This window comes from Chiloscyllium plagiosum, unplaced genomic scaffold, assembly GCF_037043375.1.
Source record: "Chiloscyllium plagiosum isolate Xiang-an unplaced genomic scaffold, Cpla_swu_hap1 HiC_scaffold_1, whole genome shotgun sequence".
Lineage (NCBI taxonomy): Eukaryota > Metazoa > Chordata > Chondrichthyes > Orectolobiformes > Hemiscylliidae > Chiloscyllium > Chiloscyllium plagiosum.
The window spans coordinates 169,604,117-169,625,814 of NW_028270139.1; the positions used below are offsets into that span (position 1 = coordinate 169,604,117).

The window sequence follows — 21,698 nt, forward strand, 5'->3', positions numbered from 1 at the left end:
AAAGTTTTCCTGAACACCCACACCTCTGCTCCATTCTCCTTTTATTTGCGTAAACTGCGTCAAACTCCAATTGCCAGTTTGAAATGCCCGGTCCTTTCAGTGAAGGGGTGAGTGTGTGCTGACAGGTACACACTAGAAATTCAAGTGCAGACTGTCACCAACCATGGAACCAGCATTTGGAAATCATGAGGTGTCTGTGTGTCTGTGTGTGTGTATGTCTGTATGTGTCTGTATGTGTCTGTGTGTGTGTGTGTGTCTGTATGTGTCTGTATGTGTCTGTGTCTGTGTCTGTGTCTGTGTCTGTGTCTGTGTGTGGTGTGTGGGGGTGTGTCTGTGTGTGTGTCTGTGTGTGTGTGGGTGTCTGTGTGTGTGTGGGTGTGTGTCTGTGTCTGTGTGTGTGTGTGTCTGTGTGTGTGTGTCTGTGTGGGTGTGTGGGTGTCTGTGTGGGTGTCTGTGTGTGTGTGGGTGTGTCTGTGTGTGGGTGTCTGTGTGTGTGTGTCTGTATGTGTCTGTATGTGGTGTGTGGGGGTGTGTCTGTGTGTGTGTGGGTGTCTGTGTGTGTGTGTCTGTGTCTGTGTCTGTGTCTGTGTGTCTGTGTGTGTGTCTGTGTGTGTGTGTCTGTGTGGGTGTCTGTGTGGGTGTCTGTGTGGGTGTCTGTGTGGGTGTCTGTGTGTGTGTAGGTGTGTCTGTGTGTGGGTGTCTGTGTGGGTGTCAGTGTGGGTGTCTGTGTGGGTGTGGGTGTGTCTGTGGGTGTGTGTGGGTGTGTGGGTGTCGGTGTGTGTGTCTGTGTGTGTCTGTGTGTGTCTGCGTGTGTGTGTCTGTGTGTGTGTCTGTGTGTGTTTGTGTGTGTGTCTGTGTGCGTCTATGTGGGTGTGTGTGTGTGTCTGTGTGGGTGGGTGTGTGTGGGTGTATGTGTGTGTGTGTGTCTATGTGGGTGTGGGTGTGTGTCTGTGTGGGTGGGTGTGTGTGGGTGTATGTGTGTGTGTGTGTCTATGTGGGTGTGGGTGTGTGTGGGTGTGTGTGTGTCTGTGTGTGTCTGTGTGTTTCTGTGTGTGTGTGTGTGTCTGTGTCTGTGTCTGTGTGTGTGTGTGTGCCTGATGTTAAGGCTTCTGACCAACGGCACAAAGTTTTCCAGTCTCCCCCCAGTGAAGTCCAGAATGTTTTCCCAGTTTCGGCTGGGGTAACTGCAAATGATTTGCAAACAGCAGAGTCATCTCTTGGGAAAAAGGGCTGAAAGTCAACAGATATGTTCTTATTCATCTCTTGCTAATGATTTTGAGCAGGTTTCATGCCTTAGCCTATGTTCAAGAATTGATAGAATGTGTTTTAAAAGGGGGAGGAGGCAGGGAACTGATTAAACAACAATGTTAAAATAGCAAGCTCCAAATGATTTCTTCTCCATGTAGTGTTGGTGACCGTGCTTCCACTCGCCTGCAGGATCTGCATCCACCCTCTGCAGTCTAACACCACCACCAGGTAAGCAACAGGACTATTTAATATCTAACTATTATTCCAAACATGAAAACAGTGGCTCAGGCAAGACATTAGTTAGGTAGTTAAAAGGGCATACAGGTGACTCACCTCTACCAACTGTGGCACAGATTATAAAAACAGAGAGGTTTGTTGGAGCTGTAAAAAAGCTGGAATATTGTGCGCTATTCTGGTCTCCACATAAAGAAGGATGTGATTGCACTGGAGCGGGTGCAGAGGGGATTCACTGGGATGGAGCAATTTAGCAATAAAGAGAGACTGAGTAAGCTTGGGTTGTTTTCTGTTGATGGATTGATTCATTGTCATTTGTACCAAAGTACAATGAAAAGCTTTGTTTCTGAACAGTACAGGCAGGTCATGGAAAGCAAGGATGTACAGATCAAAAAGGTTAGAGGCATACAGGTTACATTTCACAGAGCAAGGGGAGATCAACATCAACAAGATTAGCATTATTGGAGGCTAGGGACTCCATCCATCAGTCTAATAACAGCAGGGAAGAAGCTGTTCCTGAACCTGCTGGTGCGTGTTCAGGCCTCTCTACCTCCTGCCTGAGGGAAGAGGTTGTAGGAGATTCTGAGGGGACCTGATAGAGGTGTTTAAGATTATGAGGGATTTGGACAGAGGGAATAGAAAGCAACTGTTCCCTTAGTAGAAGGATCAATAACAAGGGGACATCTTTTTAAGATGAAAGGCAAGGGATTGAGAGAAGATTTGAGGAGAAATGTTTTCAGCCCAGAGGCTGGTGAGAATCTGGAATGCTCTACCTGGGAGGGTAGCTAAGCTGGGAAAGTCCTTAGATGAACACTTGGAATGTGTTGAAGGCTATGGGTGAAGTGCAGAAAAGCGGGACTAGTGTAGATTCAAAGTGGGTTTTGTTCAGTAGACCAAAAGGCTTGTTCTGTACTATATGATTCTATGAACCGAGCAGCAGACAGTGCTGACTCACTAGAAACACCTTCAGCCAAGTATGCCAATCGCCTGACCCTTCTTGGCCTCCTCCAGACACCATAGTGCCACACATGCCAGTCTTCAGACAACTCAATTCATTCGACATGATATCAAGAAATTACTAAAGACACTTGTTTTCAGGGCTATGGCTCTGTGGTTGTGCCAGCAATAGTACTGATGAGTTATACTCTAGAATGAGCTGTGCCTCTTGTCAAGCTGTTCCAGTACCATTTCAGCATTGGCATAGACTCATAGAGGCCTACACTTGAGGATAGGAGACAAGAGGGTGAAGGTGGAGGGTTGCTTTTCAGACTGGAGGCCTGTGACCAGAAGTGTGCCACAAGAATCAGTGCTGGGTCCATTATTTTACGTCATTTATGTAAATAATTTGGATGTGAACATAAGAGGTATAGTTAGTAAGTTTGGAGATGACGACAAAATTGGAGGTGTAGTGGACAGCGAGAAAAGTTACCTCAGATTACAACAGGATCTTGATCAGATGGGCCAGCGGGATGAGGAGTGGCAAATGGAGTTTAATTTAAATAAACGCATTTTGGAAAGGCAAATCAGGGCAGTACTTATACAGTTAATGGTAAGGTCCTGGGAATGTTGCTAAACAGAGAGACCTTGGAGTGCAGGTTCATAGCTCCTTGAAAGTGGAGTTGCAGGTAGATAGGAAAGTGAAGAAGGCGTTTGGTATGCTTTCCTTTATTGGTCAGAGTATTGAGTACAGGAGTTGGGAGGTCATGTTGCAGTTGTAAAGGTCATTGGTTAGGTCACTTTTGGAATATTGTGTGCAATTCTGGGCTCCCTGCTATAGGAAGGATGTTGTGGAACTTGAAAGGGTTCAGAAAAGATTTCCAAGAATGTTGGTGACAGGGGTATCTCAGTGGTTAGCACTGCTGCCTCATAGTGCCAGGGACACGGGTTCAGGTGAGTGTCTGTTTTAAGTTGGCATATTTTCTATGTCTGCGTGGATTTGCTCTGGTGTTCTCCCACAGTCCAAAGATGTGCAGGTTAGGTGGATCGATCATGCTAAAGTTGCTAGTAATGTCCAGGAATATGCAGGCTAGGGAGGGTTAGCCATGAGAAATGCAGGGATAAGGTGCTGGGTCTGGGTGAGATGCACTTCAGTAGGTCAGTGTGGACTCGATAGGCTGAATGGCTGCTTCCACACTGTATGGACCCCATGTTCTATGTTGCCAGGGTTGGAGGGTTTGAGCTATAGGGAGAGGCTGAACAGGCTGGGGCTGTTTTCCCTGGAGTGTTGGAGGCTGAGGGTGACCTTATAGAGGTTTACAAAATTATGAGGGGCATGGATAGAGTGAACAACAAAGGTCTTTTCCCTGGGGTGGGGGAGTCCAGAACTAGAGGGCATAGGTTTTGGGTGAGAGAGGAAAGATATAAAAGAGACCTAAGGGACAACTTTTTCACACAGAGGGTGGTAAGTGTATGGAATGAGCTGCCAGAGGAAGTGGTGGAGACTGGTACAATTACAACATTTAAAAGGCACCTGGACAGGTATATGAATAGTTTCATAGTCATAGAAGCAGGAGTAGGCCATTTGGCCCGTCATTAAGACCATAGCTGATCTATCCATTGTCTCAGCCCCTCCTACCTACATTGTCCCCATAACCTTTAATTCCCCTACCGTGCAGAAACCCACCCAACTGTGTCATGTATATATTTAATGAAGCTGTCTCTACCGCTTCCTTGGGCAGAGAATTTCATAGGTTCCCAACTCTCTGGGAAAAGCAGTTCCTCCTCAGCTCTGTCCTAAATCTAATCCCCCTAATCCTGAGGCCATGGCTCCTAGTCCGAGCCTCACCCACCAGCAGAAATAACTTGCCTGCCTCTATCTAAGCTATCCCTTTCATAATTTTACATCTTTCTAGAAGATACCCTCTCATTTCTTAAAATTCTAGTGAGTACAGTCCCAGGCGCCTTGACCTCTCCTCGTAGGGTTACCCCTTCATCTGCGGAATCAACCTGGTGAAGCTCCTCTGCCCTGCCTCCACAGCCAGTATATCCTCCCTCAGTCCAAAGATGTGCAGGTCAGGTGAATTGGCCATGCTGAATTGCCCATAGTGTTAGGTGCATTAGTCAGAGGGAGATGGGTCTGGGTGGGTTACTCTTCGAAGGGTTGGTGTGGACTACTTGGGCCGATGGGCCTGTTTCCACATTGGAGTGAATCTAAGAGGACCAGAACTGCACACAATATCACACAATTGCAGGAGAACCTCTTTGGAGAGATATAGGCCAAATGCTGGCAAACAGGACTAGATTGTTTTTGGAGACCTGGTCAAACCAATGGTCTGCTTCGTGCTGTATAGCTCTATGACTTGATGAGATTCTTCAGCCCACCCTGTCCATGCTGACCATTTCTCACAATTAATCCAGTCCCATTTGCTTGCATTTGGTCCATATCTCTCCATACCTATCTTATTCACATACCTGTCAAATTGTTTCTTGAATATCGAAACTGTACTCACTTCCACCAGTACCTCTAGCAGCCCATTCCAGACACCCACCACCTCTCTGTGTAGAAAACAATATGTCTCTCTGACTCTTTAGTATCTCTCCTCTCTTAGATTAAACCGATGCTGTCTAGTTTTAGACTCCCCTACCATGAGGACTAGCTGTTGGCTAGCTCCCTCGTTTATGCCTGTCATGATTTTATAGACCTCTGCAAGGTCACCCCTCAGTCTCCTATACTTTAGGAAAGAAAGTCCAAGCCTATGCCGCCTCTCTTTATAACTCAAACCTTTCACTCCCAGTCCAGGTAACATCTTAGTAAGGCTTTTCTGCATCTTTCTAGTTTAATAATATCCTTACTATAGTAGGGCGACCAGAAGTACACACACTCCAAATGTGGCCTCACCAATGTTTTGTCCTATACTCAGTACTTTTACCAATGAAAACAAACATACCATCAGCCTTCTTCACCACCCTGTCTACCTGGTGTGATTCCATTTGCAAGGAGCGATGAACCGCTATCCCTAGCTCTCTTTATTCTATAACACTCCCCAGGGCCCCACACATTGATTGGAAGTCGTACCCTGGTTTTCCATCTTGCATTTCTCTAACTTAGACTCCATCTGCCGTTCCTCAGCCATTCCACTGGCCCAGTTGTTTAAGATCTCGCTGCATTCCCAGATAACCTTCTTCACTGTTCACTGTACCACCAATCTTGGTATCATCTGCAAACGTACTAACCATACCTCCTAAAATCTTATCCAAATCACTTATATAAATCACAAATAATAGTGGACCCAGTACCGATCCCTATGGCACACTGCTGGTCACAGGCCTCCAGTCTGAAAAATAACCCTCTACCACCACCCTCTGTGAAGCAAATGTTGTATCCAATTGGCTACCTCTCCCTGGATTCTGTGTGATTTAACCTTACTCAGCAACCTACCATTGTTAAAGGCCTTGCTAAAATCCATGTACAATGTCAGCATCACTGCCCTCACCTCCTTTCTTGCTCACCCCTTTAAAAAACTCAATCAAATTAGTGAGACAGAATTTCCTACGCACAAATCTTTGCTGACTACCCCAAATGAGTACTTCCATCTTCAAATGCCTGCAGACCCTGTCTCTCAGAATCCCCTTTACGAACTTATAATGGCACAACATTAGCCACCTGACAATCTTCGGGCACTTCACCTGTGGCTGCTGATGATACAAATATCTTTACCAGGGGCCCCGCAATTTCCTCCCTGGCTTCCCACAGAGTCCTGGGATATACTTCATCAGGTCACAGGCATTTATCAACCTAATGCGTTTTAAGACTTTCAGCCCCTCCTCTTCTGTAATGTGGACTCTCTTCAAGACCTCACTATTTATTTCCCCAAGTTCCCGAGCATTCATGCCTTTCTCAACAGGAAATACAGTACTGATGAGAAATATTCATTTCGGATTTCACCCATCTCTTGTGGCTCTGCACATAGATGACCTTGTTGATCTAAGAGGCCGTATTCTCACCCTAGTTTTTCTTTTGCCCTTCATGTACCTGTAGAATCTCTTTGCATTTTCCTTTCCCTTATCTGCCAAAGCCACCTCATATCTCCTTTTAGACCTCCTGATTTCCCCTTACGTGTACTTCTCTCTCTCTCTGTCCTTCTCTCTCTCTCTCTCTGACCCTGTCTCTCTCTGTCTCTCTCTCTCTGTCCCTCTCCCTCCCTCTCTCTCTGTCTTCTCCCTCTCTCTCTCTGCCTGTCCCTGTATCGCTCTCACTCTCTGTCTCTCTCTCTCTATCTATCTATCTCTCTCTCTGTCCCTGTCTCTCTCTGTCCCTGTCTCTCTCTCTCTCTCTCTCTGTCCCTCTCCCTCTCTTTCTCTCTCTCTCTGCCTGTCCCTGTGTCTCTCTCTCTCTGTGGCTCTCTCTCTCTGTGTCCCTGTCTCTCGCTCTCTGTCTCTCTCTCTCTCTCTCTCTGACCCTCTCTCTCTGTCCCTGTCTCTCTCTCTCTCTCCCTCTCTGTCCCTCTCCCTCCCTCTCTCTGTCTTCTCCCTCTCTCTCTCTCTGCCTGTCCCTGTATCGCTCTCACTCTCTGTCTCTCTCTCTCTATCTATCTATCTCTCTCTCTGTCCCTGTCTCTCGCTCTCTGTCTCTCTCTCTCTCTCTCTCTCTCTCTCTCTCTCTGTCTCTCTCTCTGTCTCTCTCTCTCTCCTCTCTTTACTCACCTCAAGAAATTCACTTGATCCTAGCTGCCTATACATGTCATATAAGTCCTTCTTTTTCTTGACCAGTCTTGTCATCCAGGGCTCCCTCCTCCTGCCAGCATTACTCTTCACCCTAACAAGAACACGCTTGTCCTGAACCCTCATTAACTCACTTTTGAAAGCCTTACAGTTACCAGACATCTCTTTGCCTGGAAATAGCCTCCTCCAATCAATGTTTGAAAGTTCCTGTCTAAGACCATCCAAATTGGCCTTTCCCCAATTTAGAACTTTAAATTGTGGACCAGTTCCATTCTTTTTCTTAGCTATTTTAAAACTAATGGAATTATGGGCACTGGTCCCAAAGGGCTTTCCCATTAAGACTTCCGTCACTTGCCCTGCCTTGCTTCTCAAGAGGAGGTCAGGTTTTGCATCTTCTCTGATACGGCCATCTACATACTGCATGACAAATTCTTCATGAACACACTTAACAAATTTCTTCCCAACGAAACCCTTAACACTATGACAGTCCCAGTCAATGCTAAAATCCCTTGATATTACCACACTAGCATTCTTACAGTTATCTGTGATCTCCCTGTATATTTGCTCCTCATCCCTTGCTGACTATTGGGAGATCTATAGTACAATGCTATCAAAATGATCTCCCCTTTTTTATTTCTCAGTTCTACCCATTTAGATTCAGGTGGATGAACCCTCAAGAACGTCCTCTATCAATATTGCCATGACATTCTCCCTAATCAAAAACACAATACCCCCTCCTCTCTAGCCTCCCCTTCTATCCTTCCTATAGCATCTGTATGCTGGAACATTGAGCTGCTGGTCCTGTCCCTCCCTCAACCATGTGTCTGTACTCGCTATAGTATCCCAGTCCCATACACCCACCCACGCTCCAAATTCATTTGCCTTATTTGTCAGGCCTCTTGTATTGAAATAAGTGCAGTTTAATTGAGACTTCCCCTCCTTCCTGCCACGCTCTGCCTGCCCTGACTACTATTAGGATTACCAACACTGCCTTCACTATTTAACTTGTTCTCATTAACTTCCGTACTACACTCAATGTTCTCTTTGTCTCTCTTTGGATCCCACCCCACCTGCCACTACACCGCTCCCCCCCTCACCAATCCCGAGTAACTTGAGCACATCTTCCCACCAGGATTTTTGTCCCCCTCCAGTTCAGGTGCAGTCTGTCCCTTGTGTACAGGTCATCACTATCCCGGAAGAGATCCCAAAGATCCAAGAATCTGAATCCCTGTCCCCTGCACCAGCTCTCAAGCCACACATTCATCCGCCAAATCCTCCTATTCCTGCTCTCATTCTCATGGAGGTAATGCAGAAAATACTACCCTTGAGGTCCTGCACTTTAACCTTCTACCTGACTCCTTATAATCACTCTGCAGGACCTCATCTCTTTTCCTACCTTTGTCGTTGGTACCAATTTGTACTATAACCTTTAGCTGTTCTCTCTTCCCCTTAAGAATTTCGTGCAACTGTTTGGAGATATCCTTGACCCTGGCACCAGGGAGGCAACACACAATCCAGGAGTCTCGAACACAGCCACAGAAACACCTATCTGTGCCCCTGACTGGCCAGTCCCTGAACACTATTACTCCCTTGGATCTTGCCAATCTTGGTCGCTAGCAGCGTGAGTTGTAGCTGCTGCTGTTATACTCCCCTGAGAGGCTATTCCACCTCCCCCTCTCCCCCCACACACCCCCAACAGTATCCAAACCAGTATGCCTGTTAGAGAGGGAAATAGTCACAGGAGACCCCTGCACTAGCTGCCCACCTCTCCTGACAGTCACCCATCTACCTGACCGAATCAATGGTGTCACCACATCATTGTAACTAGAGTCTATCACACTGTCTGCCTCCTGTATGTTCCTCAGTGTGGCCAACTGCTGCTCTCACTGAACCACACTGTCTGTGAGGGGCTGCAGACACAGTCATCAGGGACATTAGACTGTTCCCTGATTGCCCACATCTGGCAGAAAGAGTATACCACTGCCCTAACTGCCATCTCTGACCCTTCTCAGTAAGACCGAGAACCGAATCTTATCTTGCCCTTACCTTGTTATGAATCACCCGCCTCACCAAAGCCCAGTATTCATCAAAAACCCACACTTAAACTGCAAAACAGCCCTTCTCAAAACAGCCCCTCTGGAAATAACTAGTCAACTGGAGCTTGCCAATCATTTACTCGTTCCTGGGCAGTCACTGGTGACTGAGCTGACTCCTCCCAGAATCCTCCTGAATCATTTCCAAGCAGCACTCTCTCATATACTCATGAATTGTACAGCATGGAAACAGACCCTTTGGTCCAACTCGTCCATGGTGACCAGATATCCCAACCCAATCTAGTCCTGGCCTATATATTCCTCCAAACCCTTCCCATTCATATAGCCATCCAGATGCCTTTTAAATGTTGCAATTGTACCAGCCTCCACCACATCCTCTGGCAGCTCATTCCATACACGTACCACCCTCTGCGTGAAAAGGTTGCCCCTTAGGTCTGTTTTATATATTTCCCCTCTCACCCTAAACTTCTTGTTCTGGACTCCCCCACCCCAGTCAGCTCAGTCACCAGTGACTGCCCAGGAACGAGTAAATGATTGGCAAGCTCCAGTTAAGCAGTTATTTCCAGAGGGGCTGTTTTGAGAAGGGCTGTTTTGCAGTTTAAGTGTGGATTTTTGGTGAATACTGGGCTTTGGTGAGGCAGGTGATCCTATCCATGCACCTCATGATTTTATTAACCTCGATAAGGTCACCCTCATTTCCAACGGTCCAGGGAAAACAGCCCCAGTCTATTCAATCTCTCCCTATAGCTCAAATCCTCCAACCCTGGCAACATCCTTGTAAATCTTTTCTGAACCCTTTCAAGTTTCACAACATCTTTCCGATAGGAAGGAGACCAGAATTGCACGCAATATTCCAAAAGTGGCCTAACCAATGTCCTGTACAGCCACAACATGACCTCCCAACTCCTGTACTCAATACTCTGACCAATAAAGGAAAGCATACCAAACGCCTTCATCACTATCCTATCTACCTGCGACTCCACTTTCAAGGAGCTATGAACCTGTACTCCAAGGTCTCTTTGTTCAGCAACACTCCCTAGGACCTTACCATTAATTACAAAAATCCTGCTAAGATTTGCTTTCCCAAAGTGCAGCACCTCGCATTTATCTGAATTAAACTCCATCTGCCACTTCTCAGCCCATTGGCCCATTTGATCAAGACCAGTCTCCCATGGGGAACCTTGTCAAATGCCTTACTGAAGTCCATATAGATTATGTCCACCGCTCTGCCCTCATCAATCCTCTTTGTTACTTCTTCAAGAACTCAATCAAATTTGTGAGACATGTTTTCCCACGCACAAAGCCATGTTGACTATCCCTAATCAGTCCTTGTCTTTCCAAATACATGTACATCCTGTCCCTCAGGATTCCCTCCAACAACTTGCCCACCACCGAGGTCAGGCTCACCGGTCTATAGTTCACTGGCTTGTCCTTACCGCCCTTCTTAAACAGTGGCACCACGTTTGCCAACCTCCAGTCTTCCGGCACCTCACCTGTGACTATCGATGATACAAATATCTCAGCAAGAGGCCCAGCAATCACTTCTCTAGCTTCCCACAGAGTTCTCGGGTACACCTGATCAGGTCCTGGGGATTTATCCACTTTCGCATGTTTCAGACACCCCGCACTTCCTCTGTTGGATGCTTTTGTGCCATTCTCTGACACCAGCTCTTCTCCCCTCCCCTCCTCGGTCACAGTGACTGAGCTGCCTCTTCCCAGGATCCCACTCAATCACTTCCCAGCACTGCCCTCTGACATCTACCCAATAATGAGAAAAACTGCCCAGGTATGCTTTGTACACAAAAAGCAGGATAAATCCAACCCAGGCAGTTACTGCAGCATTAGTTTACTCTCAAGCTTCAGTCAAGTCATGGAAGGTTTCATTAGCAGTACTATCGACCAGCCCTTGCTTAGCTATAACCTATCAACACCATCTTACACTGGATCCTATCGCCTTTACCTTCCTTATCAGTCTCCGATGCCTTGCTGAATATATAAACTACTCTACCCTCATCTACACACTTCGTCACCTCCTCAAAACATTCAACCAGATTTGTTAGGTCTAACCTAAGCTGTGCTCCCCCATCCTTGAGGATGGGAATATTCTGAAGCCTCCTCTTTGTAATGCCAGAAAGCAACAAGATGGTGAATGATCTAATCAGGAGGACAGATATTAGAATCATAGCGTCTTAGAGGTGTACAGCACGGACACAGACCCTTCGATCTAACTTGTCCATGCTGGCCAGATCTCCCAACCTAATCTAACCCCACTTGCCGTTGATGAAGGGTTAGGCCTGTAGGACTAAGTGGAGTCTGCACCCTGGCTTATAAATCAAGGCAGGAACTGAATTGTGCAAGCTTCCAAAAATCAGATTCTCCACAAAGTTTACAATCAAGTTGCAGGATCAGTTTCTGGGAGTCGGGTGAAACGGAGGATATCCAGGGTAGTAATCTCATTAATGTACATTTCCAGCCCGAGCAGGAAGCGAGCTGTGTTGGATCTGGTCCTTGGATCAGCTGGCACTGTGGCTCAGTGGTTCGCAATGCTGCCTCACAGGCCAGGGCCTTGGTTTGATTCCAGTCTTAGATAAATGTCTGTGTACAGTTTGAGTGTTCTCTGCATGTCTGCATGGGTTTCCTCCGGGTGCTCTAGTTTCCTCCCACAGCCCAAGGATGTGCAGGTCAGGTGGATTGACTTTGCTAAATTGCCCCAAGATATGCAGGCTATGTGGAGTAGGCATGGTAAATGCAAGGTTACAGGGATGGGGGGGGGAATGGATCCGAGTGGGATGCTCTTTAGACTGTGAGTATGTACTTGATGGGCTAAATGGTCTCTGTCCACAGTATAGGGATTCCATGATTTTAAATGAGGCAGGCCAAGCAGAGAACATCAGGGTGAGGAACCATTTTGGAAATGATGATCATGCTATAATGAGGTTCAGATTAAGTTCCGAGACTGGAAAAGGGCAGATTGTAGAGATCTAAAAGTTGAACTGGAGCAGGTTGATTGGAGATGCATTTGAGTGGATGAAATATTGGAGAACTTCAAAAGAGAGATGAACAGGGCGCAAGCTTGGTACATCCCCATGAGAAATAAACACGGGGTATCCAAAGCCAAAGCATCCTGAGTGACGAAGGATATTGATGAGAAAGGAGGCATATGATGCATACAGAATAATAATAGCAATAGACATAGGAAACCTGTCTCAAATACTGGAGAGAGACTAAGGTTGGAATAAGGAAGGTGAAGAGGAAGTATGAGGTAAAGATAGCAGGATACGCAGAAACAAATAGTAATATATTTTTCAAACATATCAATATTAAATGAATAGTGAAGCAAACAGGGCAGTACTGATCTGATAAAGGTACTAAATGAGTACAATGGTTCTGTCCTCACCAAATTGGAGGATGGTGACAATGGCCTAGTTGAAAATGTGGGTGTTGAGCTACTGAGAAGTAATGATGATGGAGAAAGAATCGATGCTCAAGAGGCTGACAGCACTCCAGACAAACCAGTCACCAGTCCCAGATGAGATTCATCCTGGTTTACTGAGGGATGTGATAGAGCAAGTTGTGGAGCTGTTGACAGACATTTTCCAGGCATCTCTGAACACGGCATTAGTCCAGGATTGTAAATGTGACTCCGTTGTTTAAAAAAGGAGCAAAAGATAACCTGGGAACTACAGAACTGTCAGCTTGACATCAGTATTGGGAAACCCGATGGAGGCCATATTACAGGATAAGGTAAATATACACATTGAAAAGGAACTTACTTTAAGACAGTCAACATGGCTTTGTCAAGGGCAGGTCAGATCTGGCCAATTTAATAAGGTTCTTTGACAAGATGATCCAGACACTAGATGAGGGTAGTGTTGGGTACATTGTATATTTGGATTTTTAGAAAGCATTGATACAGTGCCACATGGCAGGTTGGTTAGCAAATTAGAACCGTTTGGGATTGATGGGTCCATGGCAGCATGGATAAGAATGCCTCATCTTCCACCTCGGAACACTTCAAGAACGCCTCATCTTCCGCCTCGGAACACTTCAAGAACGCCTCATCTTCCGCCTCGGGCATCAACCCCAGGGCATCAATATAAACTTCACCAGTTTCCTCATTTCCCCTTCCCCCACCTCACCCCAGTTCCAAGCTTCCAGCTCAGCACTGTCCCCATGACCTGTCCTACCTGCCAATCTCCCTTCCCACCTATCCACTCCACCCTCCTGTCTGACCTATCACCTCCATCCCCACCCCCACTCACCTATTATACTCTTTGCTACCTCCCCCCCCCCATGTATCTCTCCACTCTGCAGGCACCCTGCCTCTATTCCTGATGAATGGCTTTCTCCTGAAACATTGATTTTCCTGCTCCTCGGATGCTGCCCGACCTGCTGTGCTTTTCCAGCACCACTCTGATCTAGACTCGGGTTTCCAGCATCTGCAGTGCTCACTTTTACCTGGCATGGATTAGAAGTTAGCTGAAAGGTGGGAAACTAGATGGTTGGTATCGCTGAGCATTTCTCAGAATGGAGACATACTGATAGAAGAAATTTGGAGATTGATGTTGAGGGATTAATCTCCAAATTTGTAGATAATACTAAGCTAAGAAAAATGGTGAGTTTGGAGAGTGATGATGAGTGACTTCAGTTGGCCAAATGGGTAGATACCTGCAGATAAATTTCGATGTAGAGAAATGTGAGGTCATGCATTTTGGTAGAAAAAACACGGTGAGATAATCCAGGCTTAATGGGACAACGTTCAAGGAATTACATGTGCAGAATGCATGTACATGATCCTCTGAAGGTAGCCAGGCAGAATTCCTGATGAAGGGCTTTTGCCCGAAACATCAATTTTCCTGCTCCTCGGATGCTGCCTGACCTGCTGTGCTTTTCCAGCACCACTCTGATCTGGGCAAGTTGAAACAGCTGTTCAGAAAACTTATACGATCCTTTGGTTTATAAACTGAAGCCAAGAATATAAAAGCAAAAATGTGACGCTACACCTCTGTCATTTGTCAAACTACATTTGCAGTCTTGTGTTCAGTTTGGGGTACCCGATTGTAGACCCGATATTAAAGCCTTGGAGAGAGCTCAAAGGAGATTTAGTTAAATGATAGCAAAATGAGAATTTCAGTAGTAAGAAAGATTAGAGAAATTGAGCTTATTCACTTTGGAGTGGAGAAAATTACGAGGGGACGTTATTGAGGTATTTAAAATTATGAACCATTTTGACAGGGTAAAGAAGGATATTGTGTTTCCACTAGTTGGTGTGTCAGTAACTAGGGCTCACAATTTCAAGCTTATCAGCAGGGTCTAGGAGTCAGATAAGGAGAAACTTATTTTGTCCGAGTTGTTAGGATGTGGAATGTTCTGCACAGGAATGTGCTGTGTGATGATGCTATGGCTTTGAGGGGTATAATTTGTCCTTTTTATTTTAAGAGAGGTTTTGAGCCATATGTTTCTTCCCAGCCAATAAATAGCTTGAGATGCTTTGAAGGGCTTTATTTTCAAGTTGGAACAATAGGAGCAGCCTGAACGGATGGAATCAGGCCTCTGGGTTTTAGTTTAGCTTTCAGCAGTTGTTGGGGTTCTGAAGTTGACTATTTTATCGTTCTCAGCTACAGCAAAGAGCTGGAGTTCTCTCTCTCTCTCTCTCTCTCTCTCTGCCAGAATTTTCTCTTGATGCTCTTTCCTTCTGGACTGGAGGAATGCTCCATGTCAGATAATCTATTTTACTGAATTTGTCTTTGCCGAGGGTGTGGTTATAGGATATTACTTTATTGAAACAGTTGCTGTTTAGTAGTTAAATAATCTATTATTCTTTTAAATTTTCCAATAGTGTTAAAGTTAGAACAAATCTTCTTTCTTCAGTTTATATTTTAGCTGTGCATTTGAATAAAATATGTTTTACTTAAAGTAGCGAGACCAATTGAATTACATTGGGAACACAACACTTATACCTGTCTTTAAATAAGATAAAAGTTAAGGTTTAGGCTATCTCGTTGCTAAATTTGAAGGGGGTTAGGTCTGGTTCATAAAAGGTGAAGGTGCATTCAATTGGAATTTAATAAGGAATCTGAAATTCAAAGTCTAATGATGACCATGAAACCAGCATCAATTGTCAGAAAAACCCGTCTGGTTCACTAATGTCCCTTTAGGGAAGGAAACTGCCATCCTTACCTGGTCGGGACCACATGTGATTCCAGACCCACGGCAACGTGGGTGACTCTTAACAGTTCTCCAGACAATTGGACAATGAACACTAGCTAAGCAGAAACGCCTGTGTCCTGTGAGTGGTTTTTAAAAAATGCATAGATAGTGAACTAAGAACTAACTTGCTTGACAGAAGCTGACGTGCCCTGAGTGCAAATGCTGCTCATCTCTATGTCCATCAGTGAACTCAACCGTAACAGAGGATTCCACCTATTAACTGTTTCCTCTCCAGTACATTGTCAGAAATGTCTAGCTTTTCTTCCTCGTGATTATATAAGGGGCAAAAAGTTCAATGACCATTCATTTTCTACAAATCATTTATTAAAACATTTTCTTCTCTCCACAGATTTAGACATTAACTGGTAAACTACAATGCCCTGATCAATATTAAAAACTGTAACATATGCTGATCTGTTACTATATCTCTGTTCTCTCTGTAACTTTTACTTACACTCTTGAATGTATTAGAGAAGCAGATCTGAGGCAATTTAATGAATGCAAAACCATTTACTTTGAATCTTCAAACCTTCCCTTTGAAGCAGCAAAACGCTATAAGGACAACAAAGTAAACAAGAAAAATTAGAATGAATGACTGTGAGAAAAAGAGTAAAATGCAGTGAAAAGCTTTTCCAATGTCACCACGATCTGGCATCATTTTGAATAATTTAAGAATAACAAAAAGAATTAGCAAGATATGTCTTAGAGAGAGTCCATCAGTCCTGCGCCGGCTCATCACCATCAACGGGCCTCCTCCACCCCCTTCCTCCTTCTACATCGGCCTCAATCAACATCAAAGTCATTGATCCTCAGGCTCCAGCTTTTGCCACTGGGTTGACTCTCCTCCACCATCACCTCGCCACCATCTACGCTGGGCCGTCCATCATCAGGGTCACACTCTAGCTGCTGGGCCTCCCTTGAAGGTGTCGCCATGAGGCCCTTCCACTACCACTTCACTAGACCCAACCAACAATGGAGTCAGTTGATGTCATAAGCTGAACAATGATGCTCCATTACTTATTTGTTGTACAGCTTTATAGCATGTAATTCTGTTGCTCAGTAATGATTCTTCCTATCCAAGGAAGATAACAACAGAACAACTCCTAACAGGTTTGTGTCCATCTATTTCTTGTAAATATACTGACCAAGTACTAGTCAAGCTAATATATCGCATTTTTATTTTTAACCACAGCAAGAAAAGAAAAGCTTTCAAGTAAAATCTAGCTTAATTTATGTTCAGTTCATTTATGTTACAGTTTGTTGCTGTAATTGAAATATAATAAATTGCTTGGGTCCAGTTTATGATTTTGGAGCAAAAAGTAATGTAATTATGAAGAAACATTTTTGTATCTATCTACAATGACTACAAATAATTTAAAATGATAAAACAGAACATTACAGCCCAGTTCAGGCCCTTCGGCCCTCGATGTTGCACCGACCTGTGGAACCAATCTGAAGCCCATCTATCCGACACTACTCCATTCTCATCCATATACCTATCCAATGACCATTTAAATGCCCATGAAATTGGCGAGTCTACTGCTTTTGCAGGCACAGCGTTCCACATCCCTGCTACCCTCTGAGTAAAGAAACTACCTCTGACATCTGTCCTATATCTATTACCCCTCAATTTGTCCCCTCGTGCGAGCCATCACCATCCGAGGAAAAAGGCTCTCACTGTCCTCTGATTATCTTATATGTCCCAATTAAGTCATTTCTCAACCTTCTCTCTAACAAAAATAGCCTCAAGTCCCTCAGCCTTTCCTCATAAGACCTTCCCTCCATACCAGCAACTATGGATGTGCTTTCCTAAGATTCAGTGCCTGAGACCATTCCAGTTGGGAGTGAGATTTCTGCTCCCTTAGATAATTCCATTTGACTGAAAACTGTTTACCTTCCAGAGTTAAACTTCAGTGATGCAACAGAGTCAGAGACTGTGAGCAGAAACAAAACCTGAATGATACTGTGATATGGAAGGCTTGATCCACATTTTACAAACAGAAATGAGAACACATTTACTTTTTCTTGTATCCTTGCAATATGAATTCATCTCATCCCAGTCTGCAGCTTTGCTCTTTAAGGTGCTTCCAGGATCTTTTTCACCACAGTAGTACATCTACTGAAGATGAGGAAAAGACTAAGATATGGAGGAATTTCTTCTTCACAATTTTTGAGAAGATTTGTAGCTCAGGTTGTAAGTTTGCTTGTTGAGCTGGTAGGTTTGTTCTCAGATGTTTCGTCATCATGCTCAGTGACATTATCTGTTGAAGCGCTGGTGTACTGTCCCACTCGCTGTTTATCTGTCTTGGTCTGTTGTGGTGGGTTCTGTTTCTGAGAGGTTGGTAAATGGGGTTCAAATCGATATGTTTGTTAATGGAGTTCCGGTTTGAATGCCAGGCCTCTAGGAATTCCTGTGCGTGTCTCTGTATAGCCTGTCCCTGGATGATGTATTGTCCCAGTCGAACTGGTGTCCCTCGTCTGGACAGTCGAACTGGTGTCTGTGTGTAAGGATACCAGTGATACTTGGGCATATCTTTTGGTGGCTAGTTGTTGTTCATGTATCCTGGTGGCTAGTTTCCTGCCATTCTGTCCGATGTTAGACAATGAGGGACTGTTCGACTGAGACAATGCATCCATCCAGGGACAGGCTAAACAGAGACACGCACAGGAATGCCTAGAGGCCTGGCATTCAAACCAGAACTCCAATAACAAACATATCAATTTAGATCTCATTGATCAACCTCTCAGAAACAGAACTGGAAGTGATATCCCCTACCACAACAGACCAAGACAGATAAATAGCAAGTGGGACAGTACACCAGCGCTTCACTGATGATGTTACCTAGCATGATGATGGAATGTCTGAGAACAAATCTTCCAGCTCAGCAAGCAAAATAATTTCTTTTCTCAGAGTGTTGAATGTCTTTGGAACTTCTTGCTGCAGATCGCTGTGGGGACACAGTCCTTATGTATATTTAGGGCTGAGGCCAGATAGACAGTTCCTGACAAGTAGAAGAATTGAAGGTTGCAGGGAAAGTGCAGGAAAGTGAATGGCCAGTCTTGTGTTACTTGGTCAATTCAAACTCTATCCCATTTAGCACAGTGTTAGTGCTACACAACATGATGGAGAACATGCTCAGTGTGAAGATGGACTTTGCCTCTACAAGGACTGTGTGATGGTCACTCTTACCAATACTGTCATGGACAGATGCATCTGTAGCCAGCAGATTGATCAGGATGAGGTCAAGTCCGTTTTTACCTCTTATTGGCTCCCTCACCAGCTGCTGTAGACCCAGTCAGGCAGCTATGTCCTTTCGGACCCGACCAGCTCAGTCTGTAGTACTGCTGCAGAGCCACTCTTGGTGGTGGACATTGAAATCACACACCCAGAGTACATTCTGCACCCTTGCCATCCTCTGGTCTTCCTCCAAGTATTGTACAACATGGTCGAGTATTGATACATTCTTGCCCATGTTTAACTTAAAGCCAGGAGACTTTGTAGGGTCCAGAATCAATATTGAAGTCTCCTGATTGTACATCACTGTGTCACCAGCTCTGCTGGGAGTATTCTGACAGTGAGACAGGCCAAATCCAGGGACAGTGAGCACAGTATCTGGGACATTGTCTGTAAGATAAGATTTCATGTGTATGACCGAATTGAATTGAATTGAATTTATTGTCACGTGTACCGAGGTACAGTGAAAAGCTTTGTCTTGCGAACAATACAGGCAGATCACAGAGTTAAGGAACATAGATAAGTGAATAATAGGTAAACAGCGGCAAAAACAAAAACACAGGTACAGGGGAATGTTAAGAGTTTGTGAGTCCATTCAAGTATTCTAACAGCAGTAGGGTAGAAACTGTTTTGAAACCGGCTGATGCGTGTGTTCAGGCTTCTGTACCTTCTCCCTGATGGTAGAGGTTGTAGAAAAACATTGCCAGGGTGGGATGGATCTTTGAGAATGCTGGCGGCCTTTCCTTGACAGCGGGCCTGGTAGATGGATCCTATAGATGGGCTGTTGGCCTTTGTGATTGTCTGGGCCGAGTTCACCACTCTCTGTAACCGTCTCCAATCTTGAATGGTGCAGTTGCCATACCAGGTAGTGAGCGAGACATCGAACAATTCTTCTGCCGCCTTCGCCTCCGCGCCTACTTCTTCAACCAGGACTCCCGCCCACCCTCTGACGACCCCTTCTCTCACCTCCAACACACCCCATCCACCTGGACACCCCGTACTGGCCTCTTACCCGCCCTCGATCTCTTCAAAGCCAACTGCTGCTGCGACATTAACCGCCTCAACCTGTCCACCCCTCTCACCCACTCCAACCTCTCACCCTCACAACGCACAGCCCTCCACTCCCTCCGCTTCAACCCCAACCTCACTATCAAACCGGCAGACAAGGGAGGTGCAGTGGTAGTTTGGCGCACTGACCTTTACACCGCTGAGGCTAATCGCCAGCTCGCGGACACCTCCTCCTACTGCCCCCTTGACCATGACCCCACCTCCCACCACCAAACCATCATCTCCCAGACCATCCATAACCTCATCACCTCGGGGATCTCCCATCCACCGCCTTCAACCTCATAGTCCCACAACCCCGCACCGCCCGTTTCTACCTCCTGCCCAAAATCCACAAACCTGACTGCCCCGGCCGACCCATTGTCTCAGCCTGCTCCTGCCCCACCGAACTCATCTCCGCATACCTCGACACGGTCCTGTCCCCCTTAGTCCAAGAACTCCCCACCTATGTTCAGGACACCACCCACGCCCTCCATCTCCTCCATGATTTTCGCTTCCCTGGTCCCCAACACCTTATCTTCACCATGGACATCCAGTCCCTGTACACTTCCATCCCCCATCACGAAGGACTCAAAGCCCTCTGCTTCTTCCTTTCCCGCTGACCCAACTAGTACCCTTCCACTGACACCCTCCTTCGACTGACTGAACTGGTCCTCACTCTGAACAACTTCTCTTTCCAATCCTCCCACTTCCTCCAAACCAAAGGAGTAGCCATGGGCACCTGCATGGGTCCCAGCTATGCCTGCCTCTTTGTAGGATATATGGAACAGCTACACTGGCACCACCCCCCACCTTTTCCTCCGCTACATCGATGACTGTATTGGCGCTGCCTCGTGCTCCCACGAGGAGGTTGAACAGTTCTTCCACTTTACTAACACCTTCCACCCCGACCTCAAATTTACCTGGACCGTCTCAGACTCCTCCCTCCCCTTCCTAGACCTCTCCATTTCTATCTCGGGCGACCGACTCAACACGGACATTTACTATAAACTGACCGACTCCCACAGCTACCTAGACTACACCTCCTCCCACCCTGCCCTCTGTAAAAACGCCATCCCATATTCCCAATTCCTTCGTCTCCGCCGCATCTGCTCCCAGGAGGACCAGTTCCAATACCGTACAACCCAGATGGCCTCCTTCTTCAAAAACCGCAATTTCCTCTCAGACGTGATCGACGATGCCCTCCACCGCATCTCCTCCACTTCCCGCTCCGCCGCCCTTGAGCCCCGCCCCTCCAACTGCCACCAGGACAGAACCCCACTGGTCCTTATCTACCAACACCACCAACCTCCAGATACATCGTATCATCCTTCGTCATTTCCGCCACCTCCAACCGGACCCCACCACCAGGGATATATTTCCCTCCCTCCCCTATCAGCGTTCCGGAAAGACCACTACCTCTGCAACTCCCTTGTCAGGTCCACACCCCCCACCAACCCAACCTCCACTCCCGGCACCTTCCCCTGCAACCGCAAGAAATGCAAAACTTGCGCCCACACCTCCCCCTCACTTCCCTCCAAGGCCCCAAGGGATCCTTCCATATCCATCACAAATTCACCTGCACCTCCACACACATCATTTACTGCATCCGCTGCACCCGATGTGGCCTCCTCTATATTGGGGAGACAGGCCGCCTACTTGCGAAACGTTTCAGAGGACACCTCTGGGACACCCGGACCAACCAACCCAACCACCCCGTGGCTCAACACTTCAACTCCCCCTCCCACTCCACCAAGGACATGCAGGTCCTTGGACTCCTCCATTGCCAGACCATAGCAACACGACGGTTGGATGAAGAACGCCTCATCTTCCGCCTAGGAACCCTCTAACCACAAGGAATGAACTCAGATTTCTCCAGTTTCCTCATTTCCCCTCCCCCCACCTTGTCTCAGTCCCAACCCTCGAACTCAGCACCACCTTCCTAACCTGCAATCTTCTTCCCGACCTCTCCGCCCCTACCCCCTCTCCGGCCTATCACCCTCACCATAACC

At 46.2% G+C, this 21,698-nt stretch overlaps 1 protein-coding gene across 6 annotated transcripts in view; it reads left to right on the plus strand.

The window, feature by feature from the left end:
* The window catches only part of LOC148152294 (uncharacterized), a 96,388-nt gene that overhangs the window by 55,297 nt on the left and 19,393 nt on the right, over positions 1 to 21,698 (plus strand). Inside the window, exons 4-5 of one of the 6 annotated variants that reach the window (XM_087992288.1) lie at positions 1,407 to 1,476; positions 15,757 to 16,825. In XM_087992288.1, the coding sequence (XP_087848414.1) occupies positions 1,407 to 1,464 (58 nt within the window). In that variant the 3' untranslated portion in view covers positions 1,465 to 1,476; positions 15,757 to 16,825. The other 5 variants (XM_087992268.1, XM_087992258.1, XM_087992262.1 and 2 more) reach the window with 5 other exon arrangements.